This window comes from Botrytis cinerea, chromosome 16, assembly GCF_000143535.2.
Source record: "Botrytis cinerea B05.10 chromosome 16, complete sequence".
Lineage (NCBI taxonomy): Eukaryota > Fungi > Ascomycota > Leotiomycetes > Helotiales > Sclerotiniaceae > Botrytis > Botrytis cinerea.
Window position 1 is genome coordinate 1,541,869 of NC_037325.1, and position 19,622 is coordinate 1,561,490.

A 19,622-nucleotide genomic window follows, 5' to 3' on the forward strand; every position below is an offset into this window, starting at 1 on the left:
TGGGGGCGGGTATACATTACTGCCATCAAAACTTCGCCGTTATTGTTGAATAATTCCATTGAGAGTTTCACTAACTTTTAAATAACAAGCTAATAATCGTATAGCAGAACCTGTCTCTAGTTATATCGCAAAACGATACAACTTTTTTTCCACGACATTGAATAATTTCAGAGGTCCTTTTGCTAGTCGTGTAAAAGTCGAAAGTGTAATTTGTCACATAAATCATGTCTCGCAGAGTTTTTATATAGAGGTCTCCCAGCGCATCCGAGCTCTGCAAGGTGGATAGCGAATGTGAATTCTTCATCTATCCCCAATTACACGCACATGATCTCACAACTTAGACCCAACATCTCTACGCCCCAGTTTATCTGACCGATTCTTCATTACTCAAAGCGTGTTCTCGCCTAAACCATTCACTAACCGCTCTTTTCCCCTCTACACTCGAAGCCTACTTCATTATTTAAGCAACTCGTTAGCTTTACTTTGCTATTATCAGTAAATAAAATCATACTACCTCGCCATTGCTTTGCTTCTAGAGAAAGAAGTCTTTGAGTTCTCTGGTACTTGCGTGCACGCGACACATCCCACAGATGATATCAAAGCCACCTTTTCAATAGTGCTCAGGGCTTGGGGTATTTGGATGTTGCTGTGAGTTTGCACATTCAGAATTTGATAATGTGAAAATAACACCGACAATGAGAACATGTTGAAAAATAACAACGACAGCAGAAACTAGCGACGGGCAGCGCCCTTTAGACTTCAGAGAAGACACATGCAGATTACCACACCGCAAAAATAGACTTGGGGATAAATGTATGAGGAGAATAGCAAAGGCTTGATGAGCGAAATGGAGCTTCCATGTTCCGCGGTCTTCTGCATTTTTCTGAGCATATGTATGAGGAATTGATGCTAGGCGAGTGGGTGTTTATATAATGGCTAAATTATCAAGGGGGGGGTGTCAGTGTAAGCTAGCTAGAGATGGAGAGATAGAACTGCGGTTACAAGAGAGGAATGTTGGTGAATTCAACAGTTATACCCTCTGACTTCGCATAGGTACCTTCTACATCATTCACAGTTAAATTCACTTTCCATTGAATCTTTCTTGCTTCAAAATTCCACATCCGCTAGTTCCCTTCGAGCCGCTGGCTTATTAATATTTCCGTTCAATGGAGATATGTAGAGCTTTCGCATCATCTCTCATACGCGGATCACCTCTCGCACACTACATGCTCCTATTGAAGAGGGCGTGGAAATCGATCTGAATACACGTGGAGAAGAAGAATGGTTTGTGAGAGACTTTCCATGAGTTTGAATTAATTGAGGTTGAATTATTAGATTAATATGATTGTAGCAAGTTATGATGAGGTGGCATTGGTTGTCATTTGTTTTTGTGACTGTCATTTGTGGTGCTCGGTTATTGTTGAATAACTATTTTTCAGTAACGATTTCGATGTCAGCAGCAATACCAATCCTATTACATTCTGAAACCACAGAAGAATTTCTCCCCAAACTAGGCCTTTAGTGAGGGCCGTGGGATTCGTGTCATAACACGCAATAAAGCACTCGATTAAAATCACACCCGGAATGCTCACAGGAAATACAGCAATTGTCAGAACGAGTGCTATTCTCCATCACCTGGGATATTCCATGTTTTTGCTGAAAGGATAAAGAGCTCAAGCTACTTCTCTCGAAGCTTTATATACCCGAGAGTTTTTGGGAAAGAATTCGTTTAGCTGGGGCAGGAAGTGGAGTGGTTGGGTAGTGAACACGAGTGAAGAGCTGATGTAATATAGGTATAGCGGGAGGGATAGTATGTATATGATTGCTGGCGATTTATTGACTACACGATATGTAAGTGTGAAAAGCGGAATGCCGAGTAAATCACCGAGATAGAAATATGTACTTGGGTATTGTATGAGGATGGCAGTCAAATGACAGAATCGATTACTTTCTTTGGTAATATTTCCCCTTTGTAAGCGACAATTCGCGCAATTCAAAAAGCAAAATTTGAGGTCAGATGTACTGCACATGATGATTTTGTGTTACATGCTATATTTACACATGATTCATATCGTCTTATACACTTTATTTGTGAAAGATCGAATTTAATCAACAAGCTTTCCGTAGAAAGGAACACCCATCGCGCTAAGCAAAAGTCTAGCATGACGATCGGATGTTGCGGTGGTTTTGACTGTAACGTGGAATCCAGGAATCAACCTAGGTGGATACATCTAGGAAATTTGGTTAGCTTTTGAAGGACATGCAAATTGTCAGTACAAACTTACATCATAGTTGACCTGAACTTCTGGGAATAAAATAGTTCCTTCTCTATTGAAACCAAATGACAAATTTCCACTTCCATCTCCAGTTGAGCCTATCTAAATTAGCATTCCTTCCATCACATGTCTACCGAAGAAACTCACCCTTTACACCTTGCCAATCCTTAATTTTTGGGAATACCACATTGATACACTTATCGAGGAACTCCAATGCGTCGTTATTTCTCATAGTACAAGTTAAAGAAACTGGCATGCCCTTTCGAATACCGAATTGTGCAACGTTGTGTGTTGACTTGTGAATTTCTGGCCTGACACCCGTAATTGATTGTAGTAGAATACCAGCGACATGCATATATGCGGAATCTCCAAGTGCACCCTTAACCATCGAATGGACAGTGACTTCTTCGATCTTAGGAATGTTGCGCCAAGTAATGTCTTGTTCAATGAGACGTAAAACATCTCCACCACGAGGACCTCTCTTTGGTCTACCTTTATGGTATGGCGATGAATCGTCCCATGTTCTTAAACGATCGGCTTTAGGAATTGTGACGGTTCCAGGTGGTTTATGAACGTATGCCATGGTCATAATGTCGTGGGAGATGGTTGATTTATAGGTTTGTTCGAGGCGATTGGGGCCGAATGGACCAGGAACGAATTCTCGAGACGAAGGATCTGATTTCGGTGGAGGTTGATGAGGATGGAGGGGACCTCGATAGTATCTCGGTGATCGAAATTGGTATCTATAAAAGATATCAGCATTGCCCCTCTCTCACATGGAATTTGTCGCGGTCATACCGACTGGAAGGGAGTTCTCTCTTCCGCCCTTGTGCCCTCTTTACAGGGTCGAAAGTGTCAATTACTTCACTTGGCACAGATGTTGAAGCAAATGAAGATTGCGATTCGAGGTCTTGGAAATCTTCTGGACTCTCTCTTGCGGCAACAGCTTCTCCAGATGCATATCTGCGACCATTCCTCCCTATCGATGCTGGCGTTGATCGTATTTCCCTCCTCGAGAATCGACACAAGGTCGACGGCAATTCTCGTAAAGCCATGCTGTCTGGGTATATGGAGGGGTATGTTGATCCAGCCGTCAAGCCGCTCAAACAGCAGTATCGAAAAATATCTCGAGAGATGCCTTACTTTCGCGCATCAGGCACCAAGGTCTTCCAAGACACCCTGCTTATCTAAGACATTCTGAGTGGTCCTTCCAAAAGCAACAGGCCGGTGCGCATGCGAATTGATTGGCTGACGGATCTTGGAATGGTTCTTGCACCCCATGCACGTGTCATGCAGCAAGGATCAGCATTATCATCTATCGTCCGACCCTTCTAAAAAAAAGTTCGGAGAAAGTTCCATTCTGCACCGAGGGAAGGATCACCAAGATTCTACGCAGTACGAACTACAAACAGGTGTGGAGTCGAGATTGCCTAGTACACAGGTAGCGGGTGGGTGGTAACCTCTCGATGAAAATGAAGCAACAACAAACACAACCATCACTCCAACAACTCACGCTTTTGCTTCAATCCTTCTCTACGTACACTCCAAAATACAATACAAACTCAGTCATCAAATTCACACTCTTTAAAGATTGATACGACGCCTCCGACTCATCTGCGAAAGGTCCAGAAAGCAATCAATCACTCATTCACTTCGTCTTCGGAACATGGAGTATGCCAATCCTTCCCAACGTTGAATCGTACACCATTTCCACTCGTACACAATTCGAATCAGCAATCAAACCCCAGCGTCCTATTATTGCCAATCACTTGGTTGATTTCTTTACAACAACAATATTCACATACGGGCCTCTTGGGAAGCACCACGAATCCATCCTTCATCATGAATAAATTCGGCGGCAGAAAGGATAAAGACAAGGAGACTTCACACAAACGGGATAAATCAAGAGACAACAAGTCGGCCGAGAAGTCTAATGAGAAGAAGGTAATGCGCCTGCGACATTCACATCTCATTGCTTGATCTTCCTGGCATTCGGGCGGGGGGAGGTTGGCAGTCACTCCCGAGGCCTCCTTCTCCATGGCGCATTTCCGATGCAATGATGACACGATGACAGAATCTCAAATTCACATGTACTAACTCTTTATTCTTGTTCATTCTAGAGTCGATCAGTTTCCGACATTTTTACCTCGTTATTTGTTCATATTAGAAATTCGAAGTCGGAGAAGGAACAAGATGAAGACCAGGAAAAGGTTGGACTAGTTCATAACTACCCGGACAGTATTGCTAATGGAACAATAGATTTCACGGATCAGAAGCTTATTGGAATCAGATGGACACAATGATGTGAAAGATGATCAAATTCTGTTTTGTCTGAATTCAATTTATGCCAATGGAAATGTCGAGAAAGCACATCAAATCTTGCTTGTGTTCCACAATTCGCTCTCTGGAGTCATATATCCGTATGATCCAAAAATAACAATGCTCGGGGCACAGAATTCTCGTGGAGTTACTTGTTGGCTGGACTCTTTTCTGGCTTCATTGTTTACGGTCCCTACTCAATTCCAAGAACTACTCAACAACTTCTACGAAGATCCTCTCAAACAAAACCTGATCCAATTAATTCGCTTATGGGTGAACCTTATGAGATCAGGCATTTTGATCGAAGTTAACATCGTTAGTTTTGCCTTCTATATACTTGATTGACTTGCTAATTTCGAACAGACCGAACGTATACTAGATAGTTTGATCGAATGCGGCTGGGACGACTTGGATAAAACTAAAGAACAAGACCCGACTGAGGCACACATGAAGATTGGAGATATACTCGATTGGCCAATGCTTGACTTGAGAGTCGATTATGAACATGGTGGTATCCGCGAAAAGGATGATCATAGAACCTCAAAAGAGCGAACGCTTCCAATCTCAATTTCAACCGATCATGAGGGGCCAGGTCGTTTACGACTCGAAGAATGTATAGAACGGTCCTTGTTGTCTTTAGTCAAGATTCAAAGACGCGTCGAACCCGACGATGATGACGAAAAACCAGTTCCAGAGCATGTGGAGACCATAGAAGCCGAACCTAATACTGACAAAGAGCCAACCTCGGAACATGTCGAGAACACGGAAGCCGAACCGGATACTGCACCTCCAAGCCACATCGAGATGATTGGCCAGTCATCTTCCCAAAATTATCTCACTCGGGAGGTCACACGTGACGGAGGGTCACTAAACCGTACGACGAGTCGCAATTCTACGCGTAAAGAAAGAGAAGTCGACGCGTTCATATTATCTAAGCTGATTCGTCCGTCCAGTAGTTGGTCTCCAATTTCTTGCCATTTAAATTCAAATATTGCTCCACTTAAGACTGTACCTGTACTAATTGGTGATATAGTTTGGTTTTCCAAACCTGCTCCAGAAAATAATCGAGAATTCGTTGAACGGATCAAACAAAACCATAATCCAATGCTAGGATTTGATCTGAAAAGATATCACAATGTGGAGGGACCAGACGGCAAAGAAATTCTAAAAAAGAACAACACCCATGTTGATATCCCAAAGAAAATGAAACTACCACCACACTTGGTCCATGAGTATGAAGGATCAAACGAGATAGCAATCTCGGATTGTTTCGAACTTGTACTTCGATCGATGATTTGCCACGAAGGATCGCTCGAAAGCGGACATTATAGATCGCTAATTCGCTTAGATGTGGAGACCGGTGGCGACTCGAATTCTGTACAACCAAAAGATGGCCAACATCCACCAGCTTATGTTGATGACTGCTGGATAGTCCACGACGACATGGCAAAGGGCGGAAGAGTAGCCAGTGTAGATATTGATGCAGCTTTGAAGCATGACAGCAAGTACGGAATGCCAGTAACCTTGTGGTATGAATTTGTTCCGATTCTAGCGAACCTCTCCCCAGAGGATTTGGCAAGGTTCTCCGATAACACAACACCTCCATCGTACACATATTCTTCTGTTCCAAGTATAGATGTGCAAATTTCGAAGGCAAGTCCAGATTTAAACAATGGCAGCGGCGACGATGAAGGATATTTTACCCCACCACCGAACGATCGTTCAAACTCTGTTGTCAGATTTTCATCTGAAATTGATCGATCCCGTAGAAGTCTCAATCTTCCCGACGATGACAGAAGAGGAAGTGTTGCGGCCACGGATGCGAGTAGTGTTAGTGTTGAGAAATCAGATAATGACTCAGCTCCTGCTACGCCGGGTGAGGAGCCAGTTAGTGCCAGAACTTCAAGAACATTTCGGAGAAGTAAGGCATCACGAAGTCGACCACAAAGTTCCTCGAATGAAAAAAGCGAAAAAAGCGAAAATCGCAGGTCATACTTCAAAGACTTGATAACAAGGGCAAGCAAAGAGTCTCTACAAAAGCCAGATACGAGCAAAGAATCTATACCTGCTGTGCCTGCTCTACCTGGTCTAGGATTAGATGGTCCTCCCGACTCTAGTGTCAATGGAGATCTCGCAAAACCTGTTGAAGCAAGTGGTGGAGTATCCCGCAAAGGCAGCAAGAAGGGTAAAAGGCGAAGTAAAGAAGCTACGGACATAGATGCTAAAGATAAGGACAAAAACTCAGATCATTCGGATAGAGTTTGTAATATTATGTGAAAAGAGTTGAGTAGAGGCATTCTCAAGGCGTCTGGATATACTGAGGATGTTCGATAATTTTGGAGGTCACCTACATTATGGTCGATTCTCATACATTGGTGATGGCGTTTGAGAGGTAAGTTCTGATACCAGTCATTATAGTTATGGTTTGGGAATGTGGATATGGACATGGGCTTCGGTTTTCAAACGGGGTTACGGTCATGATTAGTGAGGAAATATAAGAGAATTTGGCAACCTGCTATGGGATGCGATTTCTAAGAGGGCCGAATCAGATTATATTATCTATCACAATCAGAGCATAAATTAAAAGCACAATGTGCATAGATTTTAGGGCGTGGGAGATCAGTATCAATGGCCGGATTCGTAGTAGGGAGAGCTATTCTATTGCGTGCTTATAGAATTCAACCTCATTGTGGGAAAGGGACCAGAGGGCAAGATGGAATTATAGATAGGGACAGGGTTGGGTATAGAACTTTGGGGCTAAGTATATAAAAATGATACAGCATTACACAATAGTATTTCTGGACAAATTCTCTGAGACCTGTTTGTATTGGTGATTGGTGTTATGATATTTGGGGTTGGACGAAGACGGGTTGACATGATAAATGTTTACATGAGATGAGAGTTCTTTATACTGAATAGACTTGCCAAATGCATCTTTCACGATGGATGATTGTTCACTATTCAAGGTTGATATCATTGTTAAGGAATACTCAAACAATACAAATTGTAATTGTAAGCTCTATCAAGATCTTACATAATAACAACTTCTTCGCTCTTTCATTCGTTCTTTCAATCCCTCACATATTATTGAACGGAAATCATATCGTGAAGTTTTGGTTGCATATATTATTCTCCGGGTGTCTTTTGTTGTTAGTTAATTTGATTTGAGAATTGAGTTGAGGATTGAGTTTGATGCTAATTTTTGGGGTAGGGTCAGGGGGGGATTAATGAGCGAGTAAATTTACGGGTAAGGAGTAAACAATTAAGAAAAAAATAATCAAGGTGAAGATTACCGGTGTAAAGATTATCGTAATTGAATAACAATTGTAAGTAAATGCCAAAATACAACGTTTAATATGTAATATATCATGAATAATCATATTATGGCAAGTAATAAATATACGCATTCAAACGATTTCCTCGACACACAAAGTGGGAATAAGTGACGTGTAACGGGTTCCGAGAATCTGTACGCACTCTGTAGATCGGATTAGGTTTTTTTTAGTTCTCGCTAGTTTTCGCGAGAGGGAAGGAACTAACGAGAACTAACGAGGACTAGCGAGATTTAGTGCGTGGTAGGCTGGGCTTGATGATGATCGTTGGGTTGTGTTATGTGGGGTTTTGGGGATTCTTGGGGGAGGGAGGGGTGATGGGTGATGAGTATTTTGTGGTTTTTTTCTTTGGATTGGGTTGGAGTGAGGGGTTTTGAGGGTTTGGGGGGGGAAGGGGGGAAGTTAGTTGGTGGATGGTGGATGGTGGATTGCGGTGGATGCTTGCGCAAGGGGAGGTGTGGGAGGATTTTCTGGAGATGTGCAACAATTGGGTGGGGCTTGGAGTTTGGAATTTGGGGCTGGTTGGTGTATCTCTACAATTTCCAATCAGGGTTTTGAAATCGTCTCTACTTTGAGGGGGTGGGAAGTTGGTCTCCTTATATGCTGGTTGACCGGCACAGAATTCTCCGGAGAGGTGTAATATAAAGGTGTGGTTGGGGGTTGGAGGCTTACTATTGGTTGTAAATTCTTCTCTCCTATGACGGCGCTTCTTCAGAATACCAGTGTTATACTTTCGATGGTTGGAAATTGGTTTTCTTGTACACTTCTTGGCCGGCGAGAATTCTCCGGCGATGTGCAACATAGAAATGATTAGGACGTTTGTTCGTGCGTTATTAGATGGCCGAAGTTTTTTTATTCCCGGATTGGCTTTGTACTTACTTTATTCTTCGAATCGACGAGAATTAGGTTTCTTTGGATAGTTACTCCAAGATCGCAAAGTGTGGGTGTTGCTTTCTGGGGCATAATGTTCCGATGGTCATGGTAGCCGATGATAACCAACAGTTGTTCAAGGGAATGTCGGTAATGAGAGCTTTTCTCAGGTTCTATTCTGCCCAATGCATTCTTTCTTTGTTTCAACGTATTATCTCGAATGTTTATTTTTGAGAAATTTACTTCTAATGCAAAATATGGGTATGATAAAATAATATGTAGGTTAAGAATTCAATGAAATTAATTAATGTCATCAAACGTCATAATGAATCACTCTATTTATTCTTGATTGGAAGGACTATGACCGCTTCGATAACATTCGATGTTCTTCTTTTATTCTGGTTCTGATTAGGGAGACGTCTTGAATTTATCCTTGTATTGTACATTTTGAATCTCATGATTAGGAATTTAGGATTGGGCTGGAGCGGGAGAGCTTTCTTAGACGGTCTTGGTATGATTACGAACTACCTCTAAAGAGTCATAAATGAGCATAAATGACGTTAATCCATTGTATCTCTCCAATCACATTTCATAGAAGTGATAAAATCCTTTTGTTGCACATCTAAGCTTCATGCACAATGACATGAATTATCATCTGGGATGTATCTTTAGCTTTAGTATCTCAATAGCGTGTGAAATTCTTCCAATGATGTCCCAGAGAAGCATGGGGTTTGTTTTGTTGCATATCTGAACTTCCCGTGTCTACGAATTTGTTCGGAAAGAGAGGCATAATTGATTTGATTTGAGTTAGTCGTAGCGGGTGGCTCGGTTGGAAGACACTGAGATAGTTTACTAACTTATGATGCCTACCCGGTAAGTGCTCAGCAAGGAATTGGTAAAAGCTATGGCTTATCTAATTTTCAACTATAATTTTGTTAATAAGCTATTCATATATCCTTACTTGTCTCGAAGACCATTTACGGTGGATACTTATAGGACATTACTCAACTTGGCGATATCTAATTGCAAGTGAGACAATATCATCTACCAATATAATTTCAGTGAAACGGCCTGTAATAACAGAACTTTGACCAAAATCAGAACATGTTAAGAATATCCTGGATCTGAATTTAGTTTGTTTGGTCTTATGAGAGATGAAAACCGGATAGGGAAATCGGGCAGATTGTCAAAAGAAAACGCCCAAGGAACACTGTACCTTTGTTAGCCTTCTATATGAAATTCAATGGACTTGTTGCAAGCCTGTATTCTTGTGGCTTGCACTAGTTACTAAAATCCTCAGGAAATATCAATTGGGAAGTTTCGAATATTGTAGATCTATCAAATAGCATGATCGGTATGAATTACCTATTTCTGGTCATTTCAGCTCATTCGGAGGGTATGTCCTTAGATAACAAGTATGTGTTTATTGTGATCGGATTCTATAGGCTAGGTCACCAATGAAAACTAGGTCAAAGGTAATTGACTGATTTTACATGGGATAGTAGGTCTCATTATCTTTCCCGAAGTGTAATGATTGTATGTTGTTAGATATCTTTTGCTTCCGATCATTCGAGGCATGAAGGTATGGATGACAACTTCAGACGGAAGTGGGCTTAATATGGGAGTATTTTCTATGTACTATTATTAATTGCATTCCTTGAGTTAAATTTAATGAAAAACAGTCATTGGTCTGATTACATGATCTCGTAATGTTTGTCCGAGATAAACGAGGTAGTGATAATTTTTTCACACACAGTAATAGTTACTCAATTTCCCAATCCTTATTAAATTTGTCTAAATTTTCAGGAAATGCTCTTCAGACTTACCATAACAGTTTTCAATTTAGCTGTATTCAGCTCTAGTATTGTTCCTGCAAGTCAGAAGACTAGTTGAGAAAGTTCCAGTAAAGTACACACACTGTGTCTTTACTCAATCGTTTACACCAATCATAGGAGTGCCCTACGACTGAATACGTCGTTCGACTTCTCCAGCTTATTCTTCATTGGTTAAGTAATAAATAATGAGTCAGTTCAGTCCACAAAGTTAAAAATGTTCCATAAAAGTAACGTGATAGAAAAAGATGATGTTTCGAATGTGTCCATCGAAATTTTGTACCCACGAAGTTGAAAATTAGTGCTAGCTAAGCACTAGACCTAGTCTCAGTGTATATAATCTTGATAATGAGAAATTTTATCTCCCACATATTTATAACTCTTGGCTTCTTATCCTCCATTACAAGATACAATATACATTGACAAATTCATCAACCTTGAATGATTCCTCCCTCAAATTGTTCCATACAATAAAATCTATCATAGAACAAAAATTAGAGCTCCATTGAAGAAACCTAAGCATTCAATATGCCATTTTCAGCAATGCTAGCCTATATTCTCATTCTAACCGCCAAATATCATCCCGATTTTATCATGAAATGAATGCGGTTTGTACATCGATGGCCATGCAAAGCACACGAGAATCCCAAAGATTGCAATAAATCGCTCGAGTTTATTGTATATTCAGTTGTGAGAATATTGATTGTGTTCGCAACTGTTTGGGAAGTTCACTTCGTTGGATTTCGGGTTTACGACGCAGGACGTCGGCGTGAAAGAGAACGTATTTTGGGTCCACGTGCAGGCCCGTTAGCACCCGCGAGACTGCTGAGAATGTTAAAATTTTGCTGGGGTTTTATCGCTGTGATGTTGTTTCTTCTGAAATCTCCATTAGAAACAGTGTGGGATGGGTTATTAGGCTCTGCTCCTTTGAGAGATTTGAATTGACTGGAAGGCACACTGGAGATGGAAGAGGGAATAGATCGAAGTGCCTATATCAATTTGATCTTTATTAAGGGTATCAGAATCTGTTTGTAGATCATTGCAGTAAGTTCATTTCCTGAAGTTTCAAAGAGAGATGTGTTGGCTCAGATATGTTAGAACAATTGTTTTGCTGATACAAAAGTTGTGAAGCTTGTTTAATATCCACAAATTTTGTGTCCAGTTTCATCTGGCTATTCTGAGACAATAATAGTGGCATTGCGTATTTCTAATACCCTGGACATTCTTTCTGCAGTTTATACAATTTCTGTGGCCAATTAGACGCCAATTAGATCAACCCGCAATGCCTGACAACATTATAAAGGCTATGAGCACCATGAACTCCCTACGCGATTGGGATATATTTAACGAACATTGAAGAAACAAGGCTCCTTCGCCTAATGTTCCGTCGAATTACTGTTCCTAATCGTCGTTATATCAGAGTATGGACTGCCATACTTCATCTGAGGACTTGGAGTACATATTGAAGTTCGTTATCACACCCACTAAGAAATACACGCTGACTGCCCAATATTATAGACTGCAGTTCGACAATCAAAGAGTTTGCAACATTCAATTCCCTTAAAACATCCGAATCTCCTGAGATAATGAATTAGCTTTTATTGCTGAATCGACACGAGAGAATTGATTTATGGAATTTATAATAACATCTTCAAGATCGCAGAACTAGAATTTCTGAAATGGACTGCAGTCCAGAAAAACTGCTATGTCAAATCACTGAAACTGGACCTGAATATTTTCTATCACAGTTGAGACAGTAAATCTCCATTCCGCATGCGGACTCAATACAGAATTAAGGTATTGGAGATTTTATTGCACCGATGAAGCGTCCATTTCGTCAACCATAGATTCTGCCACCACAGGGGAAAGCCATCTCTTAAACTGCGAGACTGTGAGAATTTGATACTCCTCTACATCATGAGTTTTATAACTGTATCTGCCAAGCAGCACGATGTTGCGTCTGCATGGCCAGCCAGTATAGGCATATGTCATTCTCCGGATTAAGGCCGATTAGGATGCTTTCTTGAATGAGCATGTAATTGAAAGGTTGGCCCTACCAGTATACCAACTAAAGGATGTGTTGCCAAAGTTTGACCCTTACAATGGATCACATTGTCCAACTTCTATTAGAACTTCAATAGTGTCGATAGCATCACTGTGGTGCACCCCATTTCTAGAACGTAGAAGATCCATTAAAGAAAGGGAGCATCGCCATCTCTGTAACCTCTACATGCATAAAAACTTGCGATATGCAAAGCTGTCTTTTGAGATGAATTAGTTTTATATTATTCTCAAACTTCCAAAGTGGAGATTTTGCATACTCTTCATAGTCGAGTTCAGCATCGGTAGCCTGCACTTCTTGAATAAGTAGTCATCGGCATAGGTCTGCACGCAAGTTAAGAGCTGCAAACTATATTTATCCCATTATGATTTTGCAAAGAAATATTAGGTGGCAATCTCACGTGTATCAAGTTGAATCCTCGCTGAGTAGTATCAAACACACTCGCTATACCAGTCTGTACCAGCTGCAGTATTTCATCGATATCTCCATTCTCGCAAGCATAAAAAATTGGAGATTCGTCAGGAACCACACATACAGGTCGAAAAGAATATGTCCGACGTTCGAATCGTCGACTCTTTTTTGATGTGCATACCCTTAAGTCTCATCCAGGCTTTTGGAAGAATCATGAAGTTCACATCCAAATCAGCATCTTCATCAGCAATGATTGCGTCATTTGTCGATTCACCAAATTATTGCTTCTTATTTTGTTGATTTGAGACCGAAGTAGTAGTAGATCAGTAGAATAAAAATTCGTATGAATTAGCTGCTCTGCGAATGATCGAAGTTCTTTTCTCTTTTGAAACTTGCACAGAATTATATTCCGGAATACCCACCGCTTTGTTCGTTTCCGTTGTGTATGTAGTCGTCCCCGATGAAGATAGCTGCATCAATGTCTGCTGCATCGCTCTATTAAGATACTATCAAATTTTTGATTGATTAACTGCAGTTTTAGCGATCGAAGAGTAGTAAAACTTAAATGCCGTGGCATGTCTCGGAACTTTTGGCACTAATTTGGACTGCCCTGTGGTTGGAGGGCTATTTTGATCGTAAAAATCTACCCCGATAATCAGAGATTAACATATTTATTTCTCCATCCTGACTCGATTCTAGAGGTATATTGATTGGAAGTATTCTGATGACAAAGGTACTTTTGAAGCAAAACGATCCAATAATCGATCATTCATTACAAACAAAGTTTCGCCTACTCTCCATCCCATCCGTACCATTTCAAATATAACGCTGGATTGCATCATATCAGTAATCATCCTGATTTGCTTGGAAAGTTGCAGCTCAGATTTAAAAGATTTAAAAGATTCTAATCATTTATTATTAATCAAAATTGATGATTGAAAATTTGAAAATTTGAAAAGTTGAAAAGTTGAATAAAATAATCGATCTATATGGCCGACCATATTTAATTATGAAAGGCTCGGTCTTTGTTGACCGCTGCCCATTCCCGTTTCTCATATGCCATCACAGTCTCCATAAGTTTTTTTTTCTTCTCCTTGGTCTTTCACTAAAGCTCAGTGCTGTCACCATTCATTTCTCTCTATCTTAAAACACTACCGAACAGTATAGCCATACCACTTCCCCTCACCATCCATGTCTCAAAGTGAGTTCTTACTCAGAGTCATCTGAGCTGTGGCTATTCGCGTATTTATGCTTGGGGTCTTTCTTAGTCTCATCATCATCAAAGTATTGAGCTCTCGGGCCCTTAGTACGATCTGCCTGTGGGCCTGTAATGATTAGTAGACACTACTGAAGTGCGAGTATGAAATGCGCTTACTATTATAGTTTACTTCCTGTGTCCTTGAAGGTTCACCAACGATATTATCGTGCTTTTCTATCCCTTTACTTTTAGCAACTCTGGTTGACAATTCACTCCTACTTTCTGACTCTATACTTCGAGTTCCGGCTCTGTTGTCGACCTTCATTGAAGCAGATATTTCTTTCGCTTGTTCCGAAGAAAGCTCATTTCGCTCATGAGATAATGAAGATGTCTGGTTCTTTTTCTCTGAATCATCATAGCGATTTAATATACGGCTGCCGGTAATCTTCGGATTTCGCACACGGAAACGCTCAGAGAGATCCGTGATGACCCGATCGTCACTGGAGTTTTGTGCGGGCTTAAGACTGGCAAGTGTGTATCCAGGAAGCCTCTTTTCTCTCTCAAAAGGCAGCTCATGCGACCGTAGAGCAGAAGAACCGGCCCTTTCTGGCACTTCTGCATAGGGTCGCCTTGGAGGTGATGGGCTCCTTCGCCTTAAAATCGGGCTCGTTCTAGTCTGTGGGACTTTGTAACTGTATGATATCGGGGCTCTACCTTCTACGACGTATTTCGCGATGTTATTTTCTCCTCGATAGTAATTCATGTTATGTGAAACTGGGTGAAAGCGCTGAAGCTGGTCGCGGTATTGTTCAGGAATTTGATGATATGCCGACCTTTCCATCCATGAGTATAGATCTTGTTGTGCTTGGGGGCTACCCAGGGAACGAGATATTGCCTGTTGAATCTGTCTCTGGGCCCATTTTAAGATGGGATTTCCTCTATTTGTAGAATCGTCTTGTCTATCGATCTCACACAATTCATTACTAAGATCTTTCTGGGAATCTTGATCTGCTCCTAACAGATATTGAGCCAAACATGCACTGAGATAACCGGAATCATTCCCGATTACATTCTTTTGCAAATTTTTCAAATCTGCAAGATAAATTTCTGGAACGTTTGACCTGCACACAAGCTCTTCCAGATAGAGGACTTCCAAATAATAATGACCAAGATCTCGTGCAGTATTCAGTCCGAGTATCAATAACTCAATTGTATGCTCTGAGAGAGGTGGAATTCTCCAACCTGGATTTTCTGACGCAAAAGGCACATAAATAGGAAGACGGCCATCGAAATATAATAGTCCAGGGGAATCGTCAAGATACGACCAGCGCGATGATTCTTGGCTTTCTACGGATACATCGGCCCATCTTACTTCAGCTAGAATCCATCGTAAGTAAGGGCTAGACTTAATGCTTGCAGGATAGTTCTCCCTGATCGAAGTTGCAATATTTCGGCTATGGATCATGCATAGATCAATCCATTGTCGGTCTGCTTTGTCAAGGAGTCCCTCTTCTGGAATCCCTCGAAGCAACAGCGTAGCCAATACATCAAGAATGGCAAGATTTGTGGATTCATCGTGCTCTTGAGCCCACTGCGTCGCGAATGTATTGATAGAATGGTCTAGACTCATCTTTGTGTCAAAAAACATCCCTACCACTTGCTTCACAGTCAATGAACCTAGTAGATGATAAAATATATCTCGCATATCCCAAACTCTGTTCGTCAATAAAAGATGCGAATATAACTCGCGCCATTCAAATACAGTGATGGATTCAACCATGGGGGTTAGATACGATGAACTCATTGATAGCTCATAGGGAGTTTCTAGATATAACAAATGACAGAGGAATCGAATCTAATACCAGTCAATTATAATTTTTAATATCAATCCCAGCATTGAATCTTACCTGAATTGAACTCAACTTAGTAAAGTCTCGCTTTAATTCCGAAATCAGCTCTGATTTTGCTTGTCCCCATTGCAGAACTGCCTCGTCAGACCACCCTAAAGTAACAGCTTTTGCTGCACAAAATGCGGAATGTAGGTAGTGATGGTAGATTTGACCACAATCTTTGGTCAAGATTGGACGATTCTCGGTCGTGATAAGCTCGAGAACATCCTTACATGCGCCTTGCGACAACAAGATGTCAACATATTCAATGATGAAATCTGGATGATCGCCACAATAGGTAGAGCAAGACTCGAAATATTGTTTGGCATCATAGCACCTCCCGAGTCTTTTTAAACGAGAAAGCTCCTCTAGGTAGACCTCGATATCCTCGCTACATTCGAACTGCAAGTAAATGGTTGAGTCTTGTGTTGAATTGGGAGTCCACGAATTACTCTCTCTCGTAGATTTCGGTGTGTGGCTATGAGCGGGAAGAATAGAGGTATCTCTTGGAGACAATGATTCATGATGATGATAGTAATGAGGCGTTTCTCTTTCCCACCGGTTTCTGAGTTCGTTTTCGCGTTCGATTAAAGAATCTTCGGTGTCATCTTCAGGTTCTTCATAATATCTTCCATATTTATAAGGTTCTTTGAAAGATACACTACGTCTCTCTGTAGATGCTGCCAACGATGTTGGGGCAGTGGAGATTGAAGAAGTTGTACGTGAATTGCGAGACCACGGCGAATCCCCACGCGATGACGCTGAAGTTGACGAGGGTGGGTAATAATCTGCGAAGCGAGACATAATAAAAGGCACTCGTTTTAACAGTATTTGGAAAATCTCAAAGCACCGCTTGATATTTTAAAATTGAAGAATTGTTTATTATTTTAGTAGGCATTGTGAAATTATACAATTACTTAATCGTGGGAGGTAGGCTGAGTTAAAGGCTGCTGGACTGTATGACCCTAGATGATCATTTAATGCATTCAGGTTACATCGTTCGAGCACAGCCTCTATCAGTTGTCGACTTTTATCAGCCATGAGAAGAAAACAATAAAGTGAGATCTTACATTACAAGCGCAAAAGCCAGTTCAATCCTTCCCACACCTTTTGTTTGAGTTAACGCTTCAAGACCACATATTATACTCAATCTTAAAATCATCACAATGACTTTGAACCCTCTAAGCAATGCTCCAATCATCGCACGCAAGTTTGGGCGCACCCTAGAAAGAGTCGAGCATCTTTCCAACGTGTGTCTGAAATATCAAAAAGTCGGAAAGGTTGGAGTAACTTGCCAATTTCGACTCTCTAAGTCTAAATGGGGAGTTTTGGGAGAAGCTCAAAATCCTGCGGGGGTTATTTATATGAGCCTTGGATTTGATCAGCCAAACGATTGCAGATTATCGAGTGCAATAGTTTCAATCACGTTAGAAGATAGCGAGCCGACAGAGGCCACAGAAAGGCGGTCCATTCAAAAGTCTGTATCGGATCGCCTTCATATTACCGATCAATATGGTCCCAAGCAACTATTCGGTCCGGAAAGACGGATGCTGGTGAAAAAAAACCTACGTCTTACTCCAAATATTAACATCCTTGGCAATGGTGGTGGTGGAGTAGGGCTAGACATCTCTAAGGAAGTAACCCTAAGTCACAGATGGATATTCAACGGAAGTCTAAGACCTGCAACTCATCCCACCCATAAAAGTCGACATACAGCAATATATAGAACATTGGAATGGGAGCTTGCAGAGAGCGAGTTCGAACTGCATACAACGCATAGCAATATGATCCATACTGCCTTCGCCTTTGAACATGATGGCAGGCCTTTCTTAATGGAAGTTAACATAAAAGGGAAGTTGAAAAGCACGAAGGACAAAATCTTGAGACATCTGAAGTTTTCTTCGGACCAAGACAAAAGCAAGGGCTCTTCCACAACGTTTGTTCATCTTCCGCGAGGGGACCACAATAGCATGCGTCTCGATGCCCTCGCCAACAGTCTTCCGAGGATGATGGAGATAGAAAATTTAGAAGTAGTACCAACGGAAGTACCCGATGCACTACCTGCATCAATTTTTATGGGAGGGATCACGACAGAGACGGCCAGAGAAAGAAACGGGAAGAAAAGTGATGGGCCAGCGACATTTGCCAGACCAGGGCAGTCCACGCTCGTAGCAACTTCTACCGAACGCGTTATTGTCCACAGCAAACCTATTGGTCTAAGGGCGGCCAATCCAGATCCACAGGATCCGACGTACCCATCTCTCGAAAATCTCTCAAGGGCATCTTTTATTTTAACAAACACGCCTCGAAATGGGACGGGAATCTCCGAACAGCGTCCGAAGAACACATCAGTGACAATATCAGAGCCGGGAGTGGATCTGCAGGATGAATCACAATCAGAGAATGGATCGTCCTGGTTTCCATCAGATACCACCTTAGTTGAAGAGCAAGATGCGGAGCAACTGGTAGAGGGGGTACGGCAGACGAAGCATAAGGATATTCAGGATGGTTTGCTTCTGCTCTCGGAGTCGCCCTATTTGATGCTGATCCTAAAGCTATTGCTAGGATTAATGACGGTGTTCGGAAAGACTCGAAAGCGCCTTAGAAAGCTATCGTCTTCTTATGAAAGTATTGACAAGGACAGCACAGCGAGCCAAGACTAAAGAGGCAGGAATAGTCCGGGTGGGGGGTAATTAAGATAGGCGAAGTCTCGTGCTAGAGATTCTTTTAGCTGTAGAGCATGATTGGGTCAATATGGAGTTGGAGTTTCTTGAAAACACAATTTAGTAAATCGTGGAATTGTAATGTAATATCAAAATTCCATTCCACGTACACAGATATATGGACGGCAGAATTTGTGGCTAGTGAATGTGGCGAGGAAATTGAATGCCATCATTGCGGTCAAGAAAGATTGAATCAAGTCCACCAGTGAGCATATGAACTAATAGGACACTGCAGAAATGGGCTTGCAAATATATCTTAATATACCGATCTATGCGAGTATATCTTTGGAATTTTTACAAAGATCTATTCGATATTGAACAATGAAAAGACAGAGTCTGATATCAAATAATTGAAGAACAAATTAGTCAGAAATTTGGAAAGTTTAGAAGTATCATGTCAGTTCATATACTCACCAGTGATCTTTCTTCATTTCTATATCGCCTCTATACTCTATTCATTTAATCGTGTCACTTCTCTCTGGTCTGAGCTATCTTTCGAAGTGTTGATTTTTAATTCGAGCTTGGTATATCAATGCTCCCTTGAATCTGGAAGATGTGTATCCAATGCTTCAATCAAAGCAAAATATCATATTATGAAACCTTATCTGGCTCCAGCCATGACTTCTCCAGATCCATACTCAGTCAGATCAATCTCAGTGGTCCACTCTGGGAGTATGTTCAAATTGCCTGCTAGGCCTACTTGTATGTAA

The 19,622-nt window shown here is 41.3% G+C and overlaps 4 protein-coding genes across 5 annotated transcripts; 2 read left to right on the forward strand and 2 right to left on the reverse strand.

The window, feature by feature from the left end:
* Nucleotides 1–1,813: 1,813 nt before the first annotated feature.
* Nucleotides 1,814–3,380, reverse strand: Bcmrpl7. The gene is made up of 4 exons (XM_001547727.2): nt 3,075–3,380; nt 2,424–3,019; nt 2,286–2,374; nt 1,814–2,231 (listed from the first exon to the last, which is right to left on the reverse strand). The coding sequence occupies exons 1-4, from the start codon at nt 3,329–3,331 to the stop codon at nt 2,106–2,108; spliced, it is 1,068 nt and encodes a 355-aa protein (XP_001547777.1). The 5' UTR covers nt 3,332–3,380; the 3' UTR covers nt 1,814–2,105.
* Nucleotides 3,381–3,645: 265 nt separating this feature from the next.
* BCIN_16g04250 (hypothetical protein) lies at nt 3,646–7,400 on the forward strand. Of its 2 annotated transcripts, XM_024698151.1 has the most exons (5): nt 3,646–4,220; nt 4,397–4,486; nt 4,536–4,910; nt 4,959–5,550; nt 5,629–7,400. In XM_024698151.1, exons 1-5 carry the CDS (start codon nt 4,119–4,121, stop codon nt 6,870–6,872), a joined length of 2,403 nt encoding a protein of 800 aa, XP_024553969.1. In that variant the 5' UTR covers nt 3,646–4,118; the 3' UTR covers nt 6,873–7,400. The 2 variants fall into 2 exon arrangements, with proteins under 2 accessions (XP_024553969.1, XP_024553968.1); XM_024698152.1 differs by having other exon boundaries at nt 4,959–7,400.
* Nucleotides 7,401–14,092: 6,692 nt separating this feature from the next.
* Nucleotides 14,093–17,112, reverse strand: BCIN_16g04260 (hypothetical protein). Its single transcript, XM_024698153.1, has 3 exons — nt 16,208–17,112; nt 14,478–16,155; nt 14,093–14,427 (listed from the first exon to the last, which is right to left on the reverse strand). The coding sequence occupies exons 1-3, from the start codon at nt 16,991–16,993 to the stop codon at nt 14,312–14,314; spliced, it is 2,580 nt and encodes an 859-aa protein (XP_024553970.1). The 5' UTR covers nt 16,994–17,112; the 3' UTR covers nt 14,093–14,311.
* A 118-nt stretch (nt 17,113–17,230) lies between these two features.
* Nucleotides 17,231–19,244, forward strand: BCIN_16g04270 (hypothetical protein). Its single transcript, XM_024698154.1, has one exon. It carries the CDS (start codon nt 17,356–17,358, stop codon nt 18,850–18,852), a length of 1,497 nt encoding a protein of 498 aa, XP_024553971.1. The 5' UTR covers nt 17,231–17,355; the 3' UTR covers nt 18,853–19,244.
* The last annotated feature ends 378 nt before the right edge of the window (nt 19,245–19,622 follow it).

Coding starts and splice junctions, on each gene's coding strand:
- Bcmrpl7 (XM_001547727.2), bottom strand. CDS start 3,331: ATGGCTTTACGAGAATTGCCGTCGACCTTGTGTCGATTCTCGAGGAGG. Junction 3,020..3,074: donor AGAGAACTCCCTTCCAGTCG/GTATGACCGCGA, acceptor TATCTTTTATAG/ATACCAATTTCGATCACCGA. Junction 2,375..2,423: donor GGATTGGCAAGGTGTAAAGG/GTGAGTTTCTTC, acceptor TAATTTAGATAG/GCTCAACTGGAGATGGAAGT.
- BCIN_16g04270 (XM_024698154.1), top strand. CDS start 17,356: ATGACTTTGAACCCTCTAAGCAATGCTCCAATCATCGCACGCAAGTTT.
- BCIN_16g04260 (XM_024698153.1), bottom strand. CDS start 16,993: ATGTCTCGCTTCGCAGATTATTACCCACCCTCGTCAACTTCAGCGTCA. Junction 16,156..16,207: donor CTAAGTTGAGTTCAATTCAG/GTAAGATTCAAT, acceptor GACTGGTATTAG/ATTCGATTCCTCTGTCATTT. Junction 14,428..14,477: donor ACAGGAAGTAAACTATAATA/GTAAGCGCATTT, acceptor TAATCATTACAG/GCCCACAGGCAGATCGTACT.
- BCIN_16g04250 (XM_024698152.1), top strand. CDS start 4,119: ATGAATAAATTCGGCGGCAGAAAGGATAAAGACAAGGAGACTTCACAC. Junction 4,221..4,396: donor AGAAGTCTAATGAGAAGAAG/GTAATGCGCCTG, acceptor TGTTCATTCTAG/AGTCGATCAGTTTCCGACAT. Junction 4,487..4,535: donor AAGATGAAGACCAGGAAAAG/GTTGGACTAGTT, acceptor ATGGAACAATAG/ATTTCACGGATCAGAAGCTT.